The 27,523-nt window shown below is 45.7% G+C and overlaps 1 protein-coding gene across 1 annotated transcript in view; it reads left to right on the top strand.

Moving 5' to 3' along the window:
• DLG2 (discs large MAGUK scaffold protein 2) overlaps positions 1 to 27,523 on the top strand; it is a 1,048,787-nt gene that overhangs the window by 539,591 nt on the left and 481,673 nt on the right. Inside the window, exon 6 of the mRNA XM_066618862.1 lies at positions 18,985 to 19,146. Coding sequence (XP_066474959.1) covers positions 18,985 to 19,146 — 162 coding nt within the window. The remainder of the gene's footprint in view (positions 1 to 18,984; positions 19,147 to 27,523) is intronic.

Here is a 27,523-nt window from a genome sequence, read left to right as displayed (position 1 = left end):
TTCATTTGATTTGAAATGGAGTTCTTAATGCTAGTCACATTTTACATTCACAAAACTTTGAAAGTGAATCATGTTTTGCTTGAAAGTTTGCTTGCTTAGAAAGATGATTTCTTCACCTTGAAACAATAGTTCATTAAATTAATATTGTATGAAGATGTTCCATTTAGCAGTCCTAATCCTGTGTGTGAGTTTCCATAACTTCCTGTGCAAGAAGCCTCAAAATAGTTGCAGTGCATTTTGAAAACGTTATGGGCCCAATCCTATCCAGTTTTCCAGTGCTGGTGTAGCCGTGCCAATGAGGCATGGTGTGGAGGCAGTCACAGAGGCCTCCTCAAGATAAGGGAGTGTTTGTTCCCTTACCTTCGAGTCCCATTGCGACTGTGCCAGTGCTGAAAAGTTGGATAGGATTGGGCTCTAAGCCAGTAGATACCACAAGAACAGACTTTGCAAAGGGCTAGAACTGCCTTCTCTGGGAAGTGGCAAGCAGGGGACATTACTATGCTTTTCTATAAATCACTTGATGCTAAAATGGACATACTAAGCATCCTTCAGACATTTCCAGCACAAAAGAAAAATATGGTGGGAACTGGGGACTTTACAAAGGGCAGGATAGATGGATTAAAAAGAATTGATTTGGACAGGAGACACTAGAAAGTGATGCCCCAATCATTACTCATTGTGAGGACTTACTGGTGCTTGGATCCTGAACCTAGTGAGACCTCCTTTGAATAGGAGAGGCCGCATCCTACAGAGTCCTTCAGCACAGATAGGAATGCCAGGTAGTCAACCCATTTTGAGGGAGGCTGGTGATGGCCTGTCTCCCAGGTAGGCTGCAGTAGTATAAATACTCTTGTTGGAACTCAGCTGTGGCCCTCCATCACCCCTGGGGCCCCAGGAACAGAACTCATGATAGACCTGTGCTAAAGCCTATATTCAGCAACACAGTTGGGACCCTGGAGTCTTCCCTCCCATTGGTCAACACAAATGGAAGGGGCAAGAATAAGTATGTTTAAGATCCATAAGTTTTGAATTGGGTCCTGATAAGATCTGAGATGATGTACCAAACAAATAAGCACCATACCAGTCAGTCTCTGCTTAGTGTTTGTGCCGTGGTTGTGGTCTGAAGCTCCTCAGCTAAATTTATAGAACCAGGTCTGGTTGTAGATCCAGGTCATGCATTAGAATTCACCCATTCCGTTTGCATTAGACAGCAACCTTGCTGGTCGAGGTTTCTTACCCTGTTTCTGCTCCCACTGCTGGGAAGGGGAGGGGGGCAGAAATAGACACCTGTGCTTGATGCTGGGATGTGACCTGGTCTTACATTACCTGTACTGAGGTTCCTGCAGTTCTTGGCCCTTCTTTCTCTCCCTGTTTCAGGAGGCCATCTGTCTGGGCACAGTGAAGCTTACATAATGGAATGAGTAGAGTTGCAGTAATGGGCGATATCAGGACATCACAGTACAGCTTCCAATGCAAGTCATAATTAGGTCACAGCAGAGAAAGTAGCACACTGTTCCCTCTTGTAACCTTTTTCTAGACTTCCTAATTTTAGATCAAATGATCTTCATGTAATCTTGGTGCCTTTGGAATTTCAAGACTGAGCGCTTCAGTGGATCAGGTGCGGGAGGTTAACCATCTACTCCAAGCAAGTGTGGGGTCTTTATTTATTATCATTGCCTAATAAATATCGTGCAAGGTTACAGGAATTGTTTCATTGGAAGGCTGCTCTGTGCAGCTGTCCTGTAGTGAGAAATGATATACTGTATTCACTTACTCTAATTGTCCTTTGCAGATTTGGTACATACATCTTTAAATCACAAAACTGCCTTAGACAACAAAAGCAGTTATGGGCCCTGATCTCGTTTCCACCGCCTGATGGGTTCAAAAAGGCCAAGGCTTGAAGCTGACATTGCCTACTTCTGAAAGTTCAGGAGACTCTTGTATTCCAACTGTTTGTCTCATGTTGAAAGCAGGATCACAGAAAACCAACAGGGCAGGTGTGCAATGATTAAATGCGATACCTAAATACTCTTTCATGCACCACTTGCTTGAATTTGACTGTACTCACCTGGTAAAAGATCAAAACACAGCAGCTGATTCTGCCTACCATTTCACTTACTGAATATATTCTTGAAAAAAGCACGAGAATGAAGCCTCTGTTCCCTCATTCATTTCAGTTCCCACATGCCTTGTGTACTTTTTAAAAAGACAGTATGCATGTTTTTATATAAGGGATTTTCAAGGTAATTTTGAGCTTACACAATTTCAGCTCTAGGCCCCAACTGGGAATGTAACCATTGCACAAGATGCAGGCCAACTGGATTCAAAAAGCATGATTATTGAGAAGTTTTCTTGAACAGTTTCCCACTTAAATGGACGATAAGTGTTCAGGAACACTAAGGAATTATATATTGCCAGTAGCACCTCCATTTCCTTTTATGTACAATGCTGGGTGTTGGTGCATAATGCAAGACCATCAACTGCAGTGAGAATCAGTGTGGGCTAACTGGACTTGGACTGAGGAAACCTGATAGTTCTCCTGGTGGCCCTGAGTCAACCACCAATGGGGAGGAATTGCAGCTCTAAAGTATGCATGCTTTGCATGCAGTAGGTCACAGGTTTCATCTCTGTCATTTCCAGGTAGAAACAGGAAGAACCTTCAAAGGCAGTGTTTCTCAAACTGTGTGTCGGGACCCACTAGGTGGGTCGCGAACCAATTTCAGGTGGGTCCCCATTCATTTCAATATTTTATTTTTAATATATTTGACTTGATGCTAGCATGGTATGTGACTATATTTGGGGAAATGTACTTTTAACAAGCTACTATATATTTTATTTTAACAATGATAGTAAATGGGACTTACTCCTGGGTAAGTGTGGGTAGGATTTCAGCCTAGGATGGTTTAAAATTTTCCCTGTGCTGCTTGAATTTAGCTTGTCATGATTTAGCGTCTTCGACTCTAATTAGTAAATCATTTGCTATTTTTATTTTTTTTAGTTATTTGATGCCAGGAAACCTTGAGCTGAAAGAAGAGATTAAAAATAGTAAATATATGAGTCAAAGCATGACTTAAGAAAGCCAACTTTTGCATGAAGAGTTGAAATTTACTAACCAATGCTCTTGCAGTGGGTTCAGGTAACTCCAAATTCAGATTTGTATTGATTCACATTAATCCAGTATGTACTTTTTTGCCCCTGATCATATAAAACAGGCATATGCATTTCAACTCACACCAAAGGGTTTATATCTCTTAATGAAGGACCTGTGCGGAGGAATTTGCAGGGGGCTGAATTATTTTTGCATTATCTAATTAACACCTCTGCGGACAAATTGACTCTTATCATGAACAGATTCTGTTTAGCTCCTTTTGTAAGAATTATGATGGTGCCGTGAAAATGGCACTGAGGACTGTCTTGGCATGACATGACAACTGCCAACACTGTCCTAATTATCTCGGCAGCATAATGCATGCTGATTACCTATGTGCAGCAATTATGTAAAATAACAGTAGTTAACATGTCTTCATTGAGTCTCTGAATTCATGCAAAGAATTCGTGCAGATTAGAGCCGAATTAAAAAGTCCTCTCTGAAGGAGGAGGGCAAAAAAGCCAAAGCTAGAATGTTCCATGTCTTTTAAAAAAGAAAAAAAAAGAAAGAACACTTAAGCAGATTATGGTTTTATGGCTCTTTGTTTCACTTTGAGCCTGGGATTCATATGCAAATATGCTTGGTTCACTTTCTGTTTGATACCGGAATGCCTTTGTATGAGTGCTTTAGCAGTCTAAATGGCCACTGAGTTCCTTACAAGCTTCCAGAATGCAGACAATTTTATTTCTCCTCCTCAAAAAGGGAACATGTTGGGCCCGTAATCTCCAAATCACTTACTCTGGAATGAATCCAAGATCTTGGCAGGGCAACCCTGAAAAAAGTGGATTGGAACAGTTAGAGCAGAACTGAAGCCTGTTTGATTTACCAAGCCTGACATGGCCTCCAAGTCAGTTATGATGTCCTGCCATAGGCTCTCTGCACATTGGGATTTGGCTAAATTGTAAGCAGCTGCTTCTGGATTACAGGTGGTTGGGTTAAAAAATCTGGCTAGCTTTTTAGCCAAATCAGGCTAGCTGGCTGTCAATCTAAGTGGGCCAGAAAGCATGTGTGTGATCCAAACCAGGTCCAGAGCTGCAATGGGGGGAAGCAAGAGCTGAGGAAGGCAGTGTCTCTGCAAAAGAGTTGTTGGCAACCTTCAGTCTCGAAAGACTCTGGTATCGCGCTCTGAAAGGTGGTTCTGGAACAGCATCTAGTGTGGCTGAAAAGGCCAATTTGGGCGTGACAATCCCATCCACACTGGGAGCAAGTGTAGTGTGTCCCTGGTCTGTCTCCCTGGCTGTGGGCCTTCCTTCTTTGCCTCTTTGCCTCAGACTGTTGGCCAAGTGTCTCTTCAAGCTGGGAAAGGCCATGCTGCACAGCCTGCCTCCAAGCGGGCCGCTCAGAGGCCAGGGTTTCCCACCTGTTGAGGTCCACTCCTAAGGCCTTCAGATCCCTCTTGCAGATGTCCTTGTATCGCAGCTGTGGTCTACCTGTAGGGTGCTTTCCTTGCATGAGTTCTCCATAGAGGAGATCCTTTGGGATCCGGCCATCATCCATTCTCACGACATGACCGAGCCAACGCAGGCGTCTCTGTTTCAGCAGTGCATACATGCTAGGGATTCCAGCACGTTCCAGGACTGAGACAAGCAGCTCAAACCGAGCAGCAAACCCTGACGCTAGAGCGTTCTGGAACATGGTGGGTAAGAACTGGTTGTTAGAGTCAGGCATGCGGGTGTTGAGTACCAGATAAAGGATACCTCAAGGTACTGATCAGGCAGTCCAATCCTGAGCTGCCCATTGCACTGGGACCATCGCAGTGCCAAAATGGCTGCCACTGCATCCTGCACATAACAGGGCAGCACCGGCAGATCCTCGGGAGAAGGGGACTTGTGTCCCCTTTCCCCAGGTAAGGCAAATAGCTCAGCAGTGGGGCTACTCAGTTCTGCGGCAACCCTTGGGCTGCCATAGAATCAAAAGCCTCCATGTTGGGCCCACAGCCTGACATGGAAGCTCTGGATGCAGAGGAGTGGAGCTATTTGTCCTGCCTCCCTACCGTCCCGCTCCCTCCTCTGACATGTCTCCTCCCAACCTGGATCTCCTCCTCCTCACCTCCCCCCATGCCCCCACCTTCCTCTCTGCCGCCCGGTGGGAGCAAAGTCCACTGGCGTTAACCCAGCACCAGCCAGCACTGAGCTGGCACCAGTGCTGAGGGCTGCAGACATGCCTCATGGCATTCTTGTGACAGTGAGTTCCACACACTATTTAGGATTGGGCCCTCAGTCAGCCAAGCTTACTGTGGAAGGAAAGCACTTTTGGAAGCTGTCGGAGCTTGATTTTGGGGAGCCCCACACTGAGGCACACACCCTGGAGGCACATGTCTTATATAGTTTCTGGTTTCATCTTCTGCCTAGGACTGCAAAGGCAATGGGGAGGACACGACTTGTGCCTGATAGGCTAAGTTCAGCTTGATGGTTTACAAAATGGTGCAGGCCTGAGATTTCAATGCTGTGCTAAATGTAGGCCTGGATCGACTCTTGTAAGTTGATGAAGCCACCCAGTGACCTCAATAGCTATTTCTCAACCTAACACAGCTTGCAAGGTTGTTATATATTTAAAAAATGATGTACTCTAGTACATTATTTTTATACGGCCCTTAAATAGGGTGGAGAAAATTCTCAATGGCATTTGGTTGCGGAGTAAGAACATAAGAACACAAGAACAGCCCCACTGGATCAGGCCATAGGCCCATCTAGTCCAGCTTCCTGTATCTCACAGTGGCCCACCAAATGCCCCAGGGAGCACACCAGATAACAAGATACCTCATCCTGGTGCCCTCCCTTGCATCTGGCATTCTGACATAGCCCATTTCTAAAATCAGGAGGTTGCGCATACACATCATGGCTTGTAACCCATAATGGATTTTTCCTCCAGAAACTTGTCCAATCCCCTTTTAAAGGCGTCCAGGCCAGACGCCATCACCACATCCTGTGGCAAGGAGTTCCACAGACCAGCCACACGCTGAGTAAATAAATATTTTCTTTTGTCTGTTCTAACTCTCCCAACACTCAATTTTAGTGGATGTCCCCTGGTTCTGGTGATATGTGAGAGTGTAAAGAGCATCTCTCTATCCACTCTGTCCTTCTCGTGAATAATTTTGTATGTCTCAATCATGTCCCCCCTCAGGCGCCTCTTTTCTAGGCTGAAGAGGCCCAAACGCCTTAGCCTTTCCTCATATTATTATTATTATTAACAGTATTAACAGTATTTATATACCGCTTTTCAACTAAAAGTTCACAAAGCGGTTTACAGAGAAAAATCAAATAACTAAATGGTTCATAGGAACATAAGAACATAAGAACAGCCCCACTGGATCAGGCCATAGGCCCATCTAGTCCAGCTTCCTGTATCTCACAGCGGCCCACCAAATGCCCCAGGGAGCACACCAGATAACAAAAGACCTGCATCCTGGTGCCCTCCCTTGCATCTGGCATTCTGACATAGCCCACAAAGCAGATATTAGCCCTCTGCACATCTGATATTCTGCTGTGCCTTGACTGCCTCCCTGGACTTCTTTGTTTCCCCAATGGCTCAACGATATGTGCTAGGTCTTGCTTTGTTTTTGTTGAGATGTTTCTCTGTTTAATGTGTCGTACCCCTGTCCCGAAGGACAGAGCCAGTTGGTAGGCAGGGGTGGGTCTTTCCAGTGCCACTGAGACCGAATAAGCAAGACACTGAAAGGTGGAAGGCTATGAAGGCTGTTTATTGTTTCAGCAAAGCATGCCTGCGGCCTCTGGGAGCTGCAGCTCAAATCCAAAAGCAACTCTTCAGTTGGGTGGGACACTTTTTATTCATTCTGGTCATAATTCAAACAAAGCATCTCCAAAAAGGGAAGTTCTCTGGTAACTTTCCACTTAGTCCCTCTCATGCACTCGCCCCCTTCTCACTTTCTCAAGGGAAGTAGCCTTGTCTTGTTTGACCATTTCGGATATGTTTGCTTTTTCTAATTTTATAAGTGTCTGAAGGATATGTCTGGCTTGCAGTTTTAGGCACTTTGTTAACCTGTCAGCAAAAAGGGTCTGTCATTGATAAGATTAGCAAAGCAGTAAGTTTTAAGCGTTCCCCTAAATTCATGCTTTTCCTGTCTTTGTTTCTTTCTACCTCTCTGTTACTCTGTATTGATAGTTGCTACAGGTTCTTTCTTTGGAAGGAGAGAGGGGTCTGAGGCAGGTACGCAGGCGTCAATGTTAAAAATTAACGTTTTTAAAGTTTTGTGTGATTTTCACCCCTCCTTCTTACCTATTATGATACTTTGTACTTTATTATAGAGTTTTGTAACCCATCTTGGGCATGTACTTCGGCATGGGAAAGACGGGATATAAATTTCTCAGATGAATGAATGAATGAATGAGAAGCCCTGTGGAAAGACTAATTCACTTCTCCCTGTCCCCTAATTGGCACAAAGTTCTTGGTTGACTTGTCAGTGAGGTTGGTGGGGTGGGCACAGTGGCATAGCTAATGATCCTGCTGCCTGGTGCAGAGCTCAAGCTGTTGCCCCAGAAGTGACATCACTCCCGACATCACCTCCGAGCGACAGGCTCTGCCAGCGACAGACAGAAGGAGGTGCGTCTCCTCGCCTCCTTCTTGCCCAAACGCAGAGCTAGGGTGGCTCAGGCAGGGCTTTTCCAACCCCCCTCCAAGGAGCTTCCCCACTCCCTCCTGCTTACTTGCCCCCCCTGCTGGTGGGGCAACACTGTAGCCTGCTGCCTTACGAGCATGTCTACTCTGCTTCTGGCCAATGTGCCTGGCAGGCTGCAGCAGCCCAAGGCAACTCGCTTGTGGGCGGAGTTGCCCTCTGGCCCCTGATGTTGCCCCTCTCAGCAACTGTAGCCCGGTGCCTTTGCTACCTCCTGCACTTATATAGCTACGCTACTGGGTGGGCGTGCCAGGAGCTGGAGGCACAGCTCTTGTGATCTCCAGTGTTCCTGTTTATTTCAGAACCAGGAAGCTCCCAGGTGTGGTATTATTTGTAGGGTGTAAGATAGTTGTATGATACCAGGTGTGGTATCTTAATAGGATGGCAGGGCAAAGTGTAGCTGATCATGGAATTTTCCAAAAGCAAAACTTCTCACAAGCCTGTATGTGGCGGTGGGCCTGGGGGTGGGGGTTGTTCCACCAATTAATCAGTGTTTACCTTTTTACCCAAAGGCGTGTGGGACCAGATGCTTTTCTAGTATGCATGCACCCAGCACCATGCACATGTGTGCGCTTAACATGTCAGGCCCCAACTCTGATGAAAAAAACCAAACAATTTTCTAAATGGGCGGGGGAAAGAGTTTGGTTTTTTTTTACCCATTTTCCATGCCCATCTGGGAATTGGTCTGTCACTAGTTGTTTTGATATTTCCATAAGAAAAAGCTGGTGCTGCTTGAGGCATCCTCCTCTGCCCTACTCTTGCTTCTGTGCTACTCCCCAAATGATTGCCAGGATTGCCAGGATCATTGCCAGGATTGCCGTTGGCCAAGCCCATTCAACAAAGCCAACTATTGTGTTCTTATAGTTAAGCAACAGAATTATTTTAACGTGAAGTTGAAGCAGAATCTTAAGTGCAGGAGGATTTTATTCTCCACAATAAAATTCTTGCCACATCAAAGTAGAGCAAAAAAAGTAAAATGCTTCTCATTTGAAAAGTACTCTTGGAATGGATTGCTGTACATTGTTCCACCCCATTTGGAGAAACCTTTAACTCCTACAATTCACCTTCAGCACTCTCAGAATCCAGGGAATGCCTTTCACAGAGCTCTTCTACAAAGAACATACCTGATCTTTCTGCTCAAGCCCATTAAATGCTGCCCAATGGAAAATGTTCTTTATTGTGATCGTAATCTTTCTTTTGAGACTGCCAAACCATACCCTCTACAGGGGAAGGGAAATGGAGACAGGAAAGAATATATGATTACTGGAGCTGCCGTTATTTGGGCTGAGTTACAGGGAGGGCATAAGGACAGAGGGTAACACCACAGACTTCACGGCAAAGGTGGGTACTTGAAGGAAGGCAGCATCATGGAGGTTTCTAGGAGGTAGTTCCAGTTTGGGGACAGTTATGGAGAAAAACACTTTGCATCAGATCTGTGTAAAAAAAAATCTTGCTCTGATTCCCCTCCCCCCTCAGCTGCTATCATAATAATTAAAAATCTTATTTATACAACTCCTCCACCCTTCCTTGAGTTCAAGCATTATTATTTATGGTCAAAAAAGCTGTATTTTGCTGTCAAGAGCTGTGCTATTTTTATCCATTGGGAATGATTTCTCGGTGTGTCTCTTCACTGTTTAAGGGCCTTTTAAAAGTCAACTGCGGCCACCCACGTCCTCGTTGACTAATTTCTTGGTTTGCATGGAAATGGCAGTATCACAGGAATAGTGATAACTTTGCTTTTGGTAACACAAACTTGGGTCTCAGTAGGTCTGAAAGAAAAGAACATGCAGCCAGTTGCCACTGTTCATAAGTTGCCAACTTCAGTTTCTGCACAGCTTATCTCTCTCTCTCTCTCTCTCTCTCTCTCTCTCTCTCTCTCTCTCTCTCTCTCTCTCTCAGGCTTTTGTTCCTTTTTATCATTTATGGGCGCTATGAAGGACAGCTCTTGAGCAGCCCATCTCTCTCAGCCCTTAGGATTTCTTCTTGTACGGAGTCCTTTATTGCACAGGATTGCTACTACTGCCTTTCTTTGTCTAAATCAGTGGGTCCCAACCCATGGCCCGCGGACCACAGTTGGTCCATGGGAGCGGTGGAGGTGGTCCACGAGCCAGCTAGGCCCAGCACACTAATGGGGTACCATGCACACGCCACTTTGCCGGCCTCGCATGGGCACTCCCACCCTTGTCTCTGATTGGCCTGATGTCAAACTGATTGGGGCAGTGGTGTGATGATATCATCACTCTATCACCATGCCTTCCTGCTGCTGCACACTCGGTGGTCTGCAGCGGACCCAAGTGCAGGCGCTGTGGTCCGTAGTTGCCCAAAGGTAGGGAGCCTCTGAAATGTTGCGGCAGGAAGCTTAAAGCATGTGACTGCCTTTTGAGAAAAGTGTATTAGCGCACGAGGGGAGCCGTGCTCAAGATCAAAACTGCTATGGGGGCAAAGTACTAAAGTCCCTCTTGGGCCCCTCGTTAGCATGCTGTTGATTGATAAAATTAATGTCGGGTCACATTGCATGTTTACAGGCACATCTAAAGGGGCCTTCAGCTTGCCTCACTCTCTTTCTCCTTTCAGAGGTTGATGCAGGTACCAGCTACTGTCTGAAGGCAGCGTGCACATTAGGTGGTTCCAGGAGCTGTAAAATGCTGGCATGAAGCATTCTGAGTTAACAACTACTGTGAAAAAAGGTGTGGAGATGCAATTGTTCCGAAGACGTGTGCATCACCCCACCTGGTATTTAAAATGCCTACTTAGCCTGCTAATATCTTTGTTAATGCTCTCTGTGTACTGTTTGTCTTGCCAGTTGTGTTGCAGCTTGGGTCATCATGATCTGTGTAATGATGTTTTAATGACAAACTTTTCCGTTGGCATAGCATTTGGGAGAAAAGCAACACGGTTCACAGGATCAGGGTTAGTTAATCTTTCCAAAATAGTCAAACTGCAGCTTCCAATGTGGACTCTCTTTCCATCTTTTCCCCCACTCTTTTTCATTCCATTACGCCTTCATCTTTGGAGTCAAGCTGGCACAGTGCTGGACTGTGGTTGCTTTGAATAGACTTGGTTAGAATTACAGCCTTTTGCCCTTTGGTAAGGTTTTGGCAAATAAAGGAAACTTTCGGATAAACTTTTTTCTGGCAGAGGAAGAGATTGGATCGGGGTCAGAGAATTGAGTATCTTTAAAAATAATAACCCAGATTCATCAGACTGGCACAAGATGGGTTATTTTTCCAATTTATGAAGGACTAATGCCCATGGAACCAGTGGCATCACTAGCAGGGCTTCTGAGAGGAATTTATCAGGGGGTACAAAGTTTCTTTGGGGCCCTTTTGCAAAGGGGGAGGGGTGAAAAGTGGGGGAGGGTGGTGACAGGTGAGCAGAATGGGGGCAGGGAGGGGCGAAACAGGCTGTGGGGAGGGTAGAGATAGCTGAAAAAGTCTCTGGAGCCCAGGTCTACTAACCCATGTAGCATCAGTAGGGTCCCCAGCATCCTGTGCGGGCAACAAGTCTGAGTAGATATGAAAACATAAGATCTCCGGAAATTACTGGGCCCCCTCCTTTGGCTCCTGGGTCCCCCTTTTGACCCAGTACGGCTCCGTTTCCCCCCTCCCGCCGGGAATGGCTCCGAAGGGAGGGGCTGCTTGCCTGCCCCGCTGAGGCTCCCCGCCAGACTGGGTGCTCCACCCCCCTCCAGCTACGCCACCAATCTGAGTGTCCAAAGGGAATGCCACCTCCTCTAGCACAGGATAAATCCCTATTCCTGAGATGTTGGCAGTACTAATGAGGCAGCTCTGTTCTACATGGGTGCCACCCAGGCCAGTCCCGGTGGTCAGGGTCTCCTCAGGAGCAGGGGCCTCCTTACGGGTAAGTCCCAAGTACTGCCAGGACTGGGCCCCCAGGCAGGGCATCTCCCCGGGCCCAGGGCCTCCTGGGAGCATCAAACAGCCACTTGGTGGGGCAAGGGTGGGGCTGGTTAAGCCAGACACAGGCTTCATAAGCAGTCTGGGTAGCCTCGGGAGAGGTCTCTTCTCCCCAGGCAGCAGCAGTGGCAGAGGGAAGGCCAGAGGGGGTTAGCAACCCCGGCCTTATGCTGCCGGTCCATGACCTGAAAGGGAACTTGACTGCCCTGGTCCTTGAGAGAACGAGCTGGGACTGGGAGCCCCCAGGACCAGGACCCGCTTGGGCTTCCTGGGTCCCTGGGGTGACCTCAGGAGAAGCAAGGCCGCAGGCCCAAGGACTCTCAGCCAACTCTCCCCAATGCTGGCTGGCTGATCAAGGAACAAACACTGAGGTACCTGGGGCCTCCTGAGGACATCTGGGCTGACCCCGAATGCCAGTGCTGCAGATGGCCAACCTCTGGGGAACCCATATCCTGGGGCACCAGGCACCAGCCAGGGAGCTCCGCCTAGGACCTTGAGGGCTCGGGAAGGCTCGGGGAACAATCCTAACATGCGCCGACAGCACAACTCTATGTAAGCCAAAAGGGCCTGTGACGTAACAGGCCCCATGAATGTTAACTTCTGACTCAAGTACACCGCCTGTGCAAAGCGACCGTGTCTGTCTCCCATCCTTCTCTCCACCAACGACCAGCCATCATCAACAGGGTAAGCCCCCCGTGTTTGGTCACACACCAGGGGGCGGGGTCTTCGCCCTCTATGGACATTACACCATGTTGCTCCTGGAACAAGGAGAAAGCAGTCAGCAGTCAGGGATTAAATGGCACCAACAGCACAGGCTAGAGGAAACAGGACTGGACATAAGGTGAATATTGTCACAATCTCTTGTGCTTTTCAGGTTGTGAGTTCCGCTGTGTGTCGCAAAAGCCAACTGATAGCAGCGCAGTTCATATCAGATAGCCTGAAGGGGGTACTCCTCACACAAGCGCACTGCAATGTAGTCATGCCATTGACTCACCCCATGTTACTTTCTGTGTGAGCTTGACTGCTTGGGGCCTTCTTAGTTGTGGTATTGATACTCTGCAATGGCATCCCTAGAGAGTTCTGTGTGGCCCTCTTACTATATGACACCCAGTAACTGCTGAAGACCTGGCTCTTCAGAGAGACGTTTGAGGGAAGCTGAGCTGATATGTCTCCTTCGATTCCTGAGTCTACTCTAATAATATTATCATATTGTCTGATACTGTCCTGGTAGCTTGTGTGTTGACCCCTGCTAATTGGGTAAGAGGCACTTTTTCAAGTGGGTGCTCCTTTTTTTAGCAGGGGGAGAGTAACTGGCCCACCTCACCCCAGCAGTGTCTGTTCTAGTGGCTGCCTGCTGGTATTCTTTTGCATCTTTTTAGATTGTGAGCCCTTTTGGGACAGGGAGCCATTTAGTTATTTGATTTTTCTCTGTAAACCGCTTTGTGAACTTTTAGTTGATTAGCGGTATATAAATACTGTTAATAATAATTAATAATACTGCTAGCCAGTTTGTGTTCTCTAGTGGAAGCAGTTGGGAGATAAATAAATAAATGAAGACCCCCCCCCCCAAGTTCGGCATGCATTTTGGAGCAAAAGTTCATCACAGGTTACAAACCATGATCCGTATGTGAAACCACCTGGTTTTAGAAGTGGTCTATATCAGAATGCCAGATACAAGGGAAGCATTTGGTGGGCCACTGTGAAATACAGCAAGCTGGATTAGATGGACCTTTGGCCTGATCCAGCAGGGCTCTTCTTATGTTCTTAGAACTGGTTTCTTTGGATCTTGGTCAATTTGTTGTTTTTATGGTTATTTGAACTGATTTTTTGCAAAATTAAAAAATAAAATGATGGTGTCTTTTTTTACCTTCAGCCTTCCATCAAAAGACTTAATGAATGATCTGGAATGCAAGGTGAATTTTGTTTACAAATATAAACTTACTGAGCATCTCAATTATACTGCTATCCGGCTACTTTGACAGGCAGGCGCAGTCAGGGTGCTTCTTCTGGAACACCCCGGGGTTCTGCTTTCAAGCCTGGCACAGCCACCCCTCTTGATGCTTTGTCAATATATGAAGCTCACGTTGAAACTGACCTTCACGTAAATCAATAGGTTTGCAGGAGGGCATCGTATTGGCTGCTTCTAGTGAGTTGTTTGAAATATTCCTTCTGCTGCTGGCTTGGAATATGATGAATTGCCCACGTAAACTGCTCTTATTAAGGACGCTGCAGTCTATTTTGACTCAGTAGATGCAGAAATGTGCCTCTATTGAGTTAGTGGGAATGAAAAAGCAACTTGAGGCTTATTGCATACAAGGCTGCTATTCAATTCTCTTTACCGCCTCCTTGCTTCCGCCCCCCCGCTTTATTCAGAGAATCAGTTCAATTGTAGACAGCCTGAACATGATGGTTGTTCTGCCATCTTGTGTTCCAAAGCTGCTACTACACTAAATTTGAGAGATGAAAAGGTGCAGGAAGGCTTAACTGTTCATTCAGTGTTAAGGACAGGCTGGAAGATTTACCATAAGAGCAGCCCTGCTGTATTAAACCAAATGTCCATCAAGTCAAATAGTCTGTTTCTAACATTAGACCAGCCAGATGTCTTTAAGGCAATTCACAAACCACAGGATGAAGGCAGTAGCCCCTCCCTGTTTGCTCTGAGCATCTGGCATTTGGGGTATACTGCCTGTGAACATGGAGGCTCCATTCTAGTTATCATCAATTGATTGATAGGATTGTTTGTTCATTTGCAGTTTATCATGGGGAGGATGCCACAGACATGAGACATGGTAATTGATAGCATAAATCACTTCAACTCCAAAAGGAAACCTTAAATTGGTAGCATCCCAGTTATGGTGGTTATCTTTGACCAAATCAGCCTCTTCTCTGGTGCTATCTTTCCTGGAAGGAAGCATTCCCAATATGATTTATCAGATGGCTTTCTTTATCCTCCAAATTCAGTTTCAGCACTGAAAGCTATTGCAGGAAAATCATGGTAGTATATAGTAAGCTCCTCAGGGCAGGGTGGTATAAATCTGCTGTTTTATACTCTGCGAAGCTCCATGCCCATTGATGATGCCATATAAATAACACATGTTTTTAAAGCTTCCTCATTTTTTAACCTGGTACGTTCTGAATTCTCTCTTGCTGTTGCTCTGCCTTCCCAGCCTGCTAACATTATGTCAACCGCTGAACTTCAAAAGGGATCTGTTTCCAGACCTCCAATACTTCTGCCTCCATTCTACTTACTAAGTCTCCCCCCTCCCCAAACTGAGATTTTCATGCAATTTTAAGAGGTCTACTGACAGTAGCACAGCCGGCTCTCCCCCATTAATGGTAATTACAGGGAGTTTAAAATGTAGGTTGGCAGTGCACGATGCCCTGTTGGTAGCTGGCACTGCTCTGTAATTATCCTTCATCATCCACCTGTTCTTATGGGAAGATGTAGATCCTTGTTTATCTCTGTGTGTATATCTGGTGGGGGGCGTAGCTCCATGGCAGAGCCTGTATTTTGCTCACAGAGAGCCCTAGGTTCAGTTCCAAGCCCCCCCCCCCCCCAAAAAGGAGAACTTGGAAAGACTTCTGCCCAAGGCTTGAGAGGATTGTTGCTGGTCAGGGAGAATAGTACTGGCTTTATGGTCAGAAATATTGCTGAAATGTTGTAGGTCTGCAAACAGATCCTTTGTGAAGCTCAGCTGGTGATTCAGTGTTGTCAGGAGGGGAAGGCAAAACAAGAACAAGAAAGCAATTCAGAATATGGCCAGTTAAAAAATGAGGAAGGTTTGGTTGGCAACCTTCAGTCTCGAAAGACTATAGTATAAGCCTACAGCACCCAGTATTCCCGAGCGATCTCCCATCCAAGTACTAACCAGGCCTGACCCTGCTTAACTTCCGAGATCAGACAAGATATACTCCCCCCAGTCAAGTGTGATGGCCTGGCATGTTTGAAACACAGCCTTGATTTTTCTTTTTAATTTTAAGTCCCAAGCAAGTGACTAGAAGGATCGGAGCCCCTAGGAGATTACCAAATGGGACCAGAGGGATGTGTTTTGACTTAATAGGTTCTAAAGTGTGCAGACCTGTCCTAGGTGACTGCAGTTATTTCCCATTCCATAATTCTAGAACTTGGAGTCACCCAGTGACATTGATTGGCTGTAGAGTCAGGACAGACCAAAGGAAGTATTTTGATTTATGAGATCTGCCGCCGCAAAATATGGTGATAGCTTTAGATGACGTGCAGTGGAATCCTAACCCCCAAGTTAGGCCTGTACAAGTCACTTGTGCTGACCTGCAGGTGTTGCAAACGTGCCATAAGGCAAATTTGCGCCAACTTTAGAGTCCGGGAGGCCAGCACCAGGAGTTGCACTGGTCTTTCCACACTGGATCCCGCTCTGAGGGGGTAGGTTTGCGTTGGCAGAGCTAGGCCAATGCAGGGGTCTGAAGGGGCATGGGGAGTGCGGGGGGGGAGGCGTTTTGGGGCAGGGGAAGGGTGGGTGGCAGGCATTCCCAAGGTGAGCGGGCAGGTGGGCAGGAAGCAGGAGGCAGGGCTCCTGCCTGGTGGTTAAGCCAGGTCCTGACCCCATTCCCGGGCGGCGCAGAGAAACCTCTGGCTGTCCCGTTCTGCTTGGATTTGCGCCACCTCTTGACATGGCTCAGATCTGAGTAGACCCATTGGGGTCAGTGCAGTATGACATGGGGTAACGGGAAAATTTTCCCCTTGCCTCCGGCTGCACCAGTTCTGGCCCCAAACTTGTGCTTGATGCAGAGCCGGCCCGCTGGACTTCCTGCTCTAGCACAAGTTCGGATTGCATCCTTTAAAGGGGATTGGACACACTAATGGTGCGAGATAACCCTATTAGTAGAGGTGAGTTATTTTTCCATTGATAACAAAGTAAAACATAACACTGCTTTCCGCTCTTTTCATTTTTGTAAGTAAGTCTGAAATCTGTGAAAAAAATAAAACCACTCTCTAACACCTCTACACGCATGTGGCTGCATCTGTTGAGACTATACCACCGATATTGCCTATTGCACTTCTTTCTTTAGAAAACACAAAAATCCACAAAAAATTACAATCATTTTCACCCATCTCAACGTATTAGCCGTGAAGGCTAACATAGACTTCCTTGATTATGGGCAATCTGCCACATACTGATGAACAACAGTGTGTGTGTGGGGGGGGGGGAGGGGGAAATAAGACTATAGCCTTCAAGTCATGCTGCAAGCATCTGTTTGGCAACTGTGGAAGAAGCATGACACTGCTAGAGTAAAACGGCTCTTTGGTTTGCTTCTAATTCAGTTCAAGAATTGGGAGACAGACTGGAAAAGATGCTGGCCTTTTTTGTATGTGGGAAAGTAAATAAGTAGAGATTTGCTGGGAAAACCTCTTGGGAGTAGAGACTTCCTGCGTCTAAATCCGATTCTGTTGTTCTCATTTATTACCGGCTTATGCTCAACAAATGTTCCCCGTTCTTTTCCACCTATTATGTGGGGGGGACGGGGATGACAGGTCCCTTGGGATACCGAAGTTTTAGGGTCATATCACAGATCTTGTGTTCAATTTTAAGAGTAGGCAGTATAGCACCAGTATGGAGAATGGAAGATGTTGGCCATATTTTTGTTTTGGCCATCTTACGCATGTCCTAAACCTAGTTGCTGTTATAGTCCTGGGCATCTGTAGTTACTTTCTCACAAAGGTGGCAGTTTCCTAATGCCAGGAAACAGTGCCGGACCCCTGGCCTCCAACCATGTGCCAACCAATATTGAGTTACTTGTACCTATCTTCAGACTAAACTGGCCAATTGCTGCAATGGAAAGTTCAGCCACTTCTGCAGGTAATGGTTGCTCGTGTTTTTGAAGGAATGCTGTGCACCCCTTCTCCATTAGAAGAGTTGCTCTTTCTTCTTTACCAGACAGATTGGATGAAGCGGCTCTAATTATTCCTACGTATAGTAGAGACTCAGAGGCACCTTAACTCCCTGCTCTCCTGGCATGCCTGGCCCACCTCTGATGCCACTGGTTGTCCATGTGGGGAGATAAAATTCTAATACATATCTAATATATGCATAGAATCCAGAGCGCATAGATTCAGATGATCTGGTCAATTCCAAAATTTGATCTGGAAAATGAACCATGGGAAATTCACCCATGTATGTTGGTTTTTACTGGGAGGCCCTACCTCAGCCATTTTCACCCACTCTGCCACGACACACTGGTGTGCCATGGATGGTCCCCAGGTGTGCTGAGGGTATTTGGGTCATTTATTAGTAGGGCCATTGAGGATGTGAGCCCCCGCATTGGCAGCACAGCGTGCCATGTCAGTTGTCAAAAAGCTTGCCAGTGTGCTTTAGGTACGAAAAGCTTTAGTGCCTTGTCAGTGTGCCATGAGGTGAAAAGGGTTGAAAATCACTGCCCTATCTGAACATTATGCCCCTGTTGAAGTGGTCGGATTTGGAGAAGACGTATCAGCTGGATGGGGGAGGTAAGGCCCACTCTTATTCCTCAACTTGTGTAGACTGAGATTGACAGATATGACCCCATATGAAACTGTGTGGATACACCTCTTGTGTAATTTCATTTTTCTCATTGTTCTCCATACTGTAAGCTCGCCATCTGTAACACGGTGATGATAATAACACCTTCTTTACAGGGCTGTTAGAAAGATCACAGGGATCATTTTTGTACAGTGTCATAGCTAGAGGGGGTGCAAAGCACTAAGTTTTGCTCGCTCCTGAATGTGCCGTGCAAGAGGCACCTCCCCTTCTGAGCCAGGTGTTTGCCTCCGTTTTGCTCCCCCAGCCTGGAATGACTCCAAAGAGGAAGGGGGAGGCCACTTGCATACCATGCTGAGGTTCCCTGCAAAACTTAGGGTGCAATCCGAACCAACTTATCAGCACCAAGGTAAGGGAAATGCAGCTCCCAGATAAGGGAACAAACCTTACCTTACCTTGAGAAGGCCAAAGTGATTGGCCCTCCCCCCAGCTGCAGGATGCAGCATTGGCAGAGCTATGTCAGTGCAGGAAAGTTGGTTAGGAATGCGCCCTTAGTGCTTTGCCCCTCTCTAGCTATGCCACTGTTAATGTGAAGCCTCTGTATTGTTCAGGGAAGTCACTAAATAACTCAGTAGTAGTCTGATGATTTGCTTCAATCTCTTCTTGCCGTTGCCATATTTCAGCAAGGAGCCAAAATACTTAAAGGAGTCAAAGTTATTTCAGTGATTTGCAGTGCAAGCTTTACTTTTCACACTTCTCTTAGTGATATTGGTTTTTCCTCTCCCTGTTTCCTAGAAATATCGTTACCAAGATGAGGATGGGCCACATGACCATACTTTACCTCGTTTAACTCACGAAGTGAGGGGACCGGAACTAGTTCACGTTTCAGAAAAGAATTTATCGCAGATAGAGAATGTCCATGGATACGTCCTGCAGTCGCACATCTCGCCTCTGAAGGTCAGTAGTGCTTCCTCTTTACAATGTCTGAATTTCAAAAATGGAGAAGGGAACATTGGCATGAAGTTTATGTAACTGAAGTGTACCTTTTGCGGCGATGGCTAATGAATCGGCATGGACAGTGGCAGGCAAAAGAGTTCCTGACATTTTGGAGTAGTTTTGGTGTTGGATGGAAGTGAGGAAGACTATTTCCATTCTTTTAATGAGGAAGGAAGGAACCCTAGTAATCAGTGGCTTAGCTAGAGGGGTTGCAAAGCACTAAGCTTTGCAGTTTTGCACTAAGTTTTGCTCTCACTGCCTGGGATGGCTCCAAAGGGGAGGGGCTGCTTGCACAGGGCATTCAGGTGCCTGCATTACTTAGTACTTTGCACCCGTGTTAGCTATGCCACTGCTGTGAATAAATTTTAATGTGTAAATTAGCATTCCAGAAAGTAAGTTCTACTATGGTCCTGTAATACGGCATCAACCCTTGATTGTTCTTGTGTCAAGATTAATGAAGTGTTTATTGGTGCTTATAAACTGGTGCAGGCTTTTATCTGACTCTTAGATAGCAGGAAGATTGTCAGTGTAGTGGGGAGGGGAGATGGAGGAGTTCTGAAGAGTTGGCTTAATGCCCGCCCACCCCCACATGAGGTGAAATGAATGGTTGCTTCCTTTTAAGGTCTTGCCTGCTGAGCTGCTTATTGCTGGTTTTAGCTTTTCACCGCTTGTTTGAGAGAGAAGAGCCAAGAGTTTTGCATTAAAGAGGGGTGCCTACTACTTATGGACTGTTGTCCCCTGCCCCATGTTTGCTAGATGAAAAATGTTTAAGTTTCAGTGTAGTACAGGATTATAACTATTGTGGCTGTTAATGGAATGGCAGGTCTTTCATCATTGCTGAGACTGCCAGTTGAAGAGAATTACGGGTACTGTGTTGTTGGCATCCTTCAGTCTCGGAAGACTATGGTATCGCGCTCTGAATAGTGTTCTGGAACAGAGTGTCCTCTCCAGTGCGCAAAGCCTGGGTAAGGTAGATATGGAGGATAGACTGTTACCCATGCAGCAAATCCCCCCTCTCCATGTCGCTGCAATGGAAAGGCAGAAGCCAATACGGTTGGTTCCAGCGATGTCGCAGGAGTTGCCAGAACGTGACTGTGTTCAGTACTAATGCCTGTTTTTTATACCCCATTGTCAGGCATCCCAGAGGATGCACTGGGAGCTTCATGATACCCTTTCAGATGTAAAAAGGAGATAAATGAATGTGCAGAGGATGTGGCATTATGATGACAGGTCCCTCCCCTCCCTTCTCTCATTCATGGTAAAGAATATATAGTTTGAGGCTGGGCTTTAGCATAGTGCAGTGTTTCTCAAACTGTGGGTTGGGACCCACTAACTGGGTTGCAGGCCAATTCCATGTGGGTCTCCATTCATTTCAGTGTGTATATTTTATTTTTTGTATTATTTATATGGATTATAATTATAATTATAATTACATGGATGATGGCCGGATCCCAAAGGATCTTCTCTATGGAGAACTCGTGCAAGGAAAGCGCCCTACAGGTAGCCCACAGCTGCGATACAAGGACATCTGCAAGAGGGATCTGAAGGCCTTAGGAGTGGACCTCAACAAGTGGGAGACCCTGGCCTCTGAGCGGCCCGCTTGGAGGCAGGCTGTGCAGCATGGCCTTTCCCAGTTTGAAGAGACACTTGGCCAACAGACTGAGGCAAAGAGGCAAAGAAGGAAGGCCCATAGCCAGGGAGACAGACCAGGGACAGACTGCACTTGCTCCCAGTGTGGAAGGGATTGTCACTCCTGAATTGGCCTTTTCAGCCATACTAGACGCTGTTCCAGAACCACCTTTCAGAGCGCGATACCAGAGTCTTTCGAGACTGAAGGTTGCCAACACACATATTCAACTTGATGCTACCATGGTATGTTACTGCATTTGGGGAACGTTACAGATCTGTGCTTTCAACAATGAAAGTCATTGGGGCTTCCTTCTCCATTAGTATGGATAGGATTGCAGCCTTTGGGATGTTTGGAAAATTTGAAAAAAAAAAGATCAGGAACTGCTTGGAAGTGTTCTTCTTTATTATAAATGTTTGAGCTTATACTTATTGGAAACTTTTAATTTAATTAATTCAATTTGATTTTGTCATATGGGAGTGTTAAAAACTTTCCTGCTTCATTATGTCATTTTTGATCATGACATCACTTCAAGATTAATGACATCTCTTCCAGTGGGTTCTGACAGATTGTCATTCTAAAAAAACAGGTTATGATGCTAAAAGGTTTGAGAACCACTAGCCCAGTGAGCTGCTGAGATCCCTGTATGTGCACAGGCCTTCAAGCGTTCTTTAAAGAGAATAGTGATGGGCAGTGTGTTTGCATAAAGTATGTAGCATAAAGCATAAACATAATCTAAACTAGCAATTTTCAGCTGGTGTGCCATGGCTCAATAGTGTGTCACAAAAGATCCACACGTTGTGCCATGGAAGTTCAGAGCAGAGCAGTTGAACAACACTGAAAAATTCTGGGTTCTAAGGTTCTGTTTCTAGGGCAACTGGCCCTAGTAACAAATTGTCTTTTTTTCTTCCTCTGTTGCAGTGGCGTAGCTAATAATCATGTAGCCTGGTGCCAAGTTCAAAATGTTGCCCTGGAAGTGATGTCACAACCAGAAGTGACATCACGTCCGGGCTTTTTAAAAAGTGAAAATTAGGAGGAACCTACCTCCTTCCCCCATCAGCTCACCACTGACTTGCTCTGTTGCCTCCCCCCAGTCAGTGGCATAGTTAAGGCATCTACCTGCTACCTGGGGTCAAAGAAGATTTTGTAGGCCCCCCCTCGCATGACAAAATCAAATTTAATTAAGTAAATAAATATAAAGTTATTGGTTTCATGCTGTATCATAATAACATCTCATTGGCACTCAGAACAATCAGTCTCATAGGTCGGTTTGGAGTTAAGCAAATCCACTTTTTATTCCACAAGGTAGTTGTGTTTTCATTTTCTGGTTAAGTGGCCATAACTTTTGATAGAATACAGATATTCTGGTGCAGTGTGTTTCATTGCATTCTGCATTAAATTATCTTTCCAATGATATATAACATGATGGTATTATTCATACATACCAAGATTTTCACAATTCTGGTCACTAGTGTCAAGCTCAGCTTGTTGTCCCCCTAAAGCTTGATGCCTGGTGCAGCTGCTACCCCCTGCACCCTCTTAGCTATGCCATTGCTCTGTTGGTTCTACTGGTAGAGGAAGAGAAACAGACAATCCATTGCTACAGTTAGTCGCCCTAGAAACAGAGCCACAGAACCTAGAAGTCTCCCGGAAGCCAGACATGACATCATAAGGAGGTGAAAACAATAGAGGTCAGTGTGCCATGAGAAGAAAAGTGTTGAAAATCACTGATCCAAACACTAGGCTCCTGGCCTTCTGCGCTTGCCTGATACAGAACAACGTCTTCTGCCATTTTATCTTACACTTCAAAATGAAATATTTCTTTGGTTCCTATTCAGGTACCAGCAATGAGCAGCAGAGAGCCCTGGTTAGAAAGCCTGCATTTCCGGGCCTGAATCGGGGTACATTCTTCAGATTGCACCCTACACCTGATACTCTGATACCCACTGAGTGACCACAATCCTCTAGGCCAGTGGTTTTCAAACTTTTAGCACTGGGACCCACTTTTTAGAATGAAAACCTGTCAGGACCCACTGGAAGTGATGTCATGACTAGAAGTGACATCATCAAGCAGGAAATTTTTTAACAATCCTAGGCAGCAATCCCATCCATGCTTACCTAGGAGTAAGTTGCATTTACTATCATTGTTAAGAAGCATATACATCGTAGTCTCTTAAAACTACAGATGTGTAGCATTTCCCCAAATGCAGTCACATACCATGATAGTATCAAGCCTAATATATTAAAAAAAATATTGAAATGAATGGGGACCCACCTGAAATTGGCTGGTGACCCACCTAGTGGGTCTTGACCCATAGTTTGAGAACACTGCTCTAGGTATTAGTCACTACTAGGTTGTTCTGTGAGTTCACACCAGATAGCAGGCTTGTTGACTGTGTTTTCAGGGGGAGTCTGAGTGAAGGCCCCCTTGGACGTCCATAGCACCAAAAGGTGAAATCAAAATTACATCAATAAAACAAATAAAAAGGAGAATGACCCTTCTCTAGCCCCATGTATCAGCGCACTTTTCTGCTTGTTCAAAATAGTATTGCATCTCCTGTTTTGTAATTTGAATTATGAGTGTTCAGTGGACTATGACTGAAGCAAATTCATTGGGTTTTTTTTTTAAATTTTTGCTTGCTTCTTCTCCCCCAACCAATTGCATGTAGTCTGAATTCAAATGAAAGGGCACTGGGCAGGAATTAGTCCCCATGTTCCCTAACATGTATTGACTGTGTATTCAAATACGAATAGGAAAGATGCTACTCTGAAGTTCTTGCCACAATGTAACACTAGATGGTGCAGTGAGCTGGGGATTCTTTCGGTGTGGGGACTGAGGAGAAGCAGATGTTTAAGAAGATTTCTGGTATAGGGAGTGGATGAACTTCCGGTGATGAAGTTTACCTACTTGCTGGTTATGGTCCTGTTAAGACAGCACTTTAAGTCCTATTCACTTTGCGCCTGAACAGTTTCACCTAAATGTCAAGGTAAAAACAGAGATACCTGCTTGGAAGATGTTTCTGAAGTAGTCAAAAGGAAAGAAAAGAATGTGGTTAAGATGAGCTAAATTTCTGGGAGGGGGATGTCCACACTCTCCTAATTACTGGATTTTGTTTTTATTATTTCTTTAACTAGGAAAATAAAGAGAACAAAACCTTATTTACAGCCAGTGGCATAGCGAGAGGGGGTGCAAAGCACTAAGTTTTGCAGGCGCCTGAATGCGCCACGCAAGCAGCCTCTCCCACCGCCCAGAATGGTTCCGAAGGGGAGAGGGAGGGGCTGCTTGCGTGGCGCATTCAGGCGCCTGCAAAACTTAGTGCTTTGCACCCCCTCTCGCTATGCCACTGTTCACAGTACAATCCTAATGAAGGCCTGCGCTGGTGGACCACACTGTTGCAAAAGCAGCGTAAAGCACTTCGCAGCATTACAGAGAGCTGGCATGCTGATGGAGCCTTCCCGCGCATGCTGGCAGAGCAAGAGGCCCACAGGAGTAGGTCAGCTCTGTGCAAGGGATAGAAGGGTGGTAGGGGATTGAATGGGCTGGGGGTGGAAAGTGAGGAGATGGGATGGAATGGGAAGAGATGGGTCTGAGGTGGATTGGGCCCCAGTGGGGCAGGTTCAGCAGCAGTGGTGCATGATGAATCCTGACCCCCTTCCCAGGCCTGATCTGCCTGCATAGATTAAAATGAACTTGAACCAGCAATATAGCTGACGCAGGTCTGAGCTGACCCATTGTAGCTGCTCAGTGTAGCTGTACACACCATGGGGTGTACTGAGTCAAGGGAACAAATACCCTGAAGAAAACTCAGGCAGCTAAAAATCTGCCACAGGATGCAGTGTTTGGAAATTTGGGTTTGATTGGGCTGTTAAACTATTACATTAGGACTGTTTGGTTCAACTTTGCAGGCTGACACAAAACATTCCAGTCTCTGACAAATGATCTCCATTTTTCATAGAAATGTCTGCTCTGCTGATTTGTTTCACTGGATCTGTTTATCCAAATGGGCATCTCCAGTGCCATTAATAACCAGTCTTCTCCAGTTGGAAGTTTCCTTCCTTTTACAAGCCCAGAATATCTTTGCAAACAATAGCAAATTCATTGTCAAGATATTTACGAGTCGTCCTATAATTCCAGAACTATGATTTAACAGCACAGTTATGACATCAGAACTTAAACACTGACCAGTAAAATGGACAATTGACTGAACACCCCCCCCCCCCGGCATTGCTTAGCCCTAGGACAGTGGTTTCCAAACTTTTCAGAATCAGGACCCACTTGTTTAAATCACTTGCAGTGATTTTCAACCTTTTTCATCTCACGGCACACTGGCATGGCACTAAAATGGTCAAGGCACACCATCAGCTTTTTGACAATTGACAAGGCACACTGTGCTGTCAATGGGGGCCCACACCCCCAAATGGTCCTATTGATAAATGACCCTCTCCCAGATTTTGTGGCAAACCTGGGGACCATTTGTGGCACACCAGTGTGCCAGGGCACAGTGGTTGAAAATGGCTGCTCTATTGGAACCCACCTAGGTTAACAAAACTTTTTAAAAAGGTCTAGAAAGAAAAAAATATTCATTTACTTGTAGTAATAACCACAAAAAGACCCTTGAAAATTTATCTCTCAATATGTACACATACTTGCAAACTGCAGGAGCGGAGCTCTTTGTAGGGTAATTAGCAGCCATAGCATCCAATTACTGAACAGCTGCAGGGCTTGAGGCAATTAGTTGATCACTTTTTGGCAGTCCAGGAAAGATCAGGTTGCAGTCCAGACCCACAGTTTGGACATACCCACCAGATATGCAGTAGGTCTGCTTTTGCTAATCTGCCCTTCACTGCTGACACACAGTAGGGTTTGATTCTGTTCTGTTCAGGAACTGGCAGAGTATTGTGCAGGGGTAAGTCATTTTTTTTAAGGCCAAGTGCTTTCAGGAGGTGCCTTACAACTTCCTAAATGTATCTGCAATTCAAATGCACCAGATTATTATCATGATCTCTTTTCCCCTCCATCTCTGATTGAAGCACCATCATCTTCCGTTCCTCCAGGGAGAAGGCTAATCAGTATTCATCAGACAAGAGCAAAACCTGCATTTACTAACATAAATCTTCATTTTTCTTTGTAATTACCGGATTGGGTTTTCTCCCCCCCCCTTCCTGTTAGTCTGTTAGAACATTTGGGAACATTGTGTATATCAGAAAAAATGCTTAGAGAGGACCAGGTGGGGAGAACAGTTGCCCCTTAGACAGCCAGCCAGCTAATATTTCACTGCCTCAGCTAGTACAAGTGTATTTTTTGAGATATTAATAAGCACTGAGGTCTGAAAAGCCAGTAAATGTTATGGAGTTATGGAAGGCTCTCTCCATTCAATTTTTTATTACATTTCTATCCCACCTTTCTTCCATGGCGGCGGTCAAGTTGCTTATATGGGTTAACTTAACTATATGGGTTTATGTAAACTTCAGCAAGGTGGTTACAGGTGGGACCTCAGTATCCACTGATTTGACTCACCACTGATACCACTTTTAAATGCCTTGTTACAAGGAAAAAAGCACCAGAAACTAATTTCCCACCTTCGTGCTGTTAAATAATTATAATTTCATTCCACTAGATTTCATTATTCACCCCATTTAGTGGCTGAATGTGGTATAGTGTCTATACCAATGCATTCTGGAGTAACAATAAAGGAGCAAGAAACCTGGAAGTGGGTCTTTCAAGCTATTTTTCCACTGATTTGGTATCCACTGATTTTTTTTTTAATCCACTGAGGGTTCCAGGACAGAACCCCAGTGGGTAACGAGGCACAACCTGTATATCATGTGCCCCAATGCTGGTGTCGAATTGCTCTGGGATCAAAACCCTGCACTAGGCTCTGCCTGATTTCCCTGCCTGTCTCCTAGTGGTGCAGTGGGTACTACCTCTCAGTGGCATCACTAGGGTTTGTGTCACCCTTGCAGGAGGCTAGCCCGTCACCCCCTTGATGGACCTCCTCCTATGCAGTGGATGGTGCAACGCACCAGGGTAAATGTACCGTTGACCCACCCTCCTGGTTTTTTGGCTATAACTTCAATAGAGATATTTCAACATGGTTTGTTTCATTACATTCTGCATGAAATTATGCATCAGTTGATATATAACATGATGGTATTATCAAGATTTAAAATTTTTTGGCCAGTAGTGGTGTCACCCCCCTGTATGCATCCCCCAGTGCGACCCACACTCCCCTAGTGATGCCGCTGCTACCACTACTACCAGTAGTGGAAATTAAGGGATCCTGGCCAGATATGGTGGCTTTGGACCCTTGACCAGTGTCTACCCTGATTGACCCCTGATTTCACCCTTGCTGTGCCCTCAAACCATGCCAGGGCCCAATAACCATCTTGGCTGCATCTCGACTTCTTAGATACTGTCCTGGCGAAGTGTGTGAGCTGTCAAATTCCATCTTGGCTCTAGTCATGCCCTTCTAGATTCCAGCAGGCTCCAACCAGATTCAGTAGGTTATGCCTTGGCTCTGTTTCCAACTTTTCCTGGGAAACCAGTATGTTGGAGATAACAAAATGGCAGCTCTCTCCTCATCTTAGACAATCTATAATTTTTTGCTGAACACTTATTCTAACCAAGTGACTGGTTCTATCTGCAGAGTGACTAGTAATGTAGATCATTTTTAAATGAGATTTCCTACTGGAACCATAGTGGTAGTGGAT

Source organism: Tiliqua scincoides, chromosome 3 (genome assembly GCF_035046505.1).
Source record: "Tiliqua scincoides isolate rTilSci1 chromosome 3, rTilSci1.hap2, whole genome shotgun sequence".
Lineage (NCBI taxonomy): Eukaryota > Metazoa > Chordata > Lepidosauria > Squamata > Scincidae > Tiliqua > Tiliqua scincoides.
Note: the sequence above shows the minus strand (reverse complement) of the source record. Positions and strands in the feature narration are given on the sequence as shown.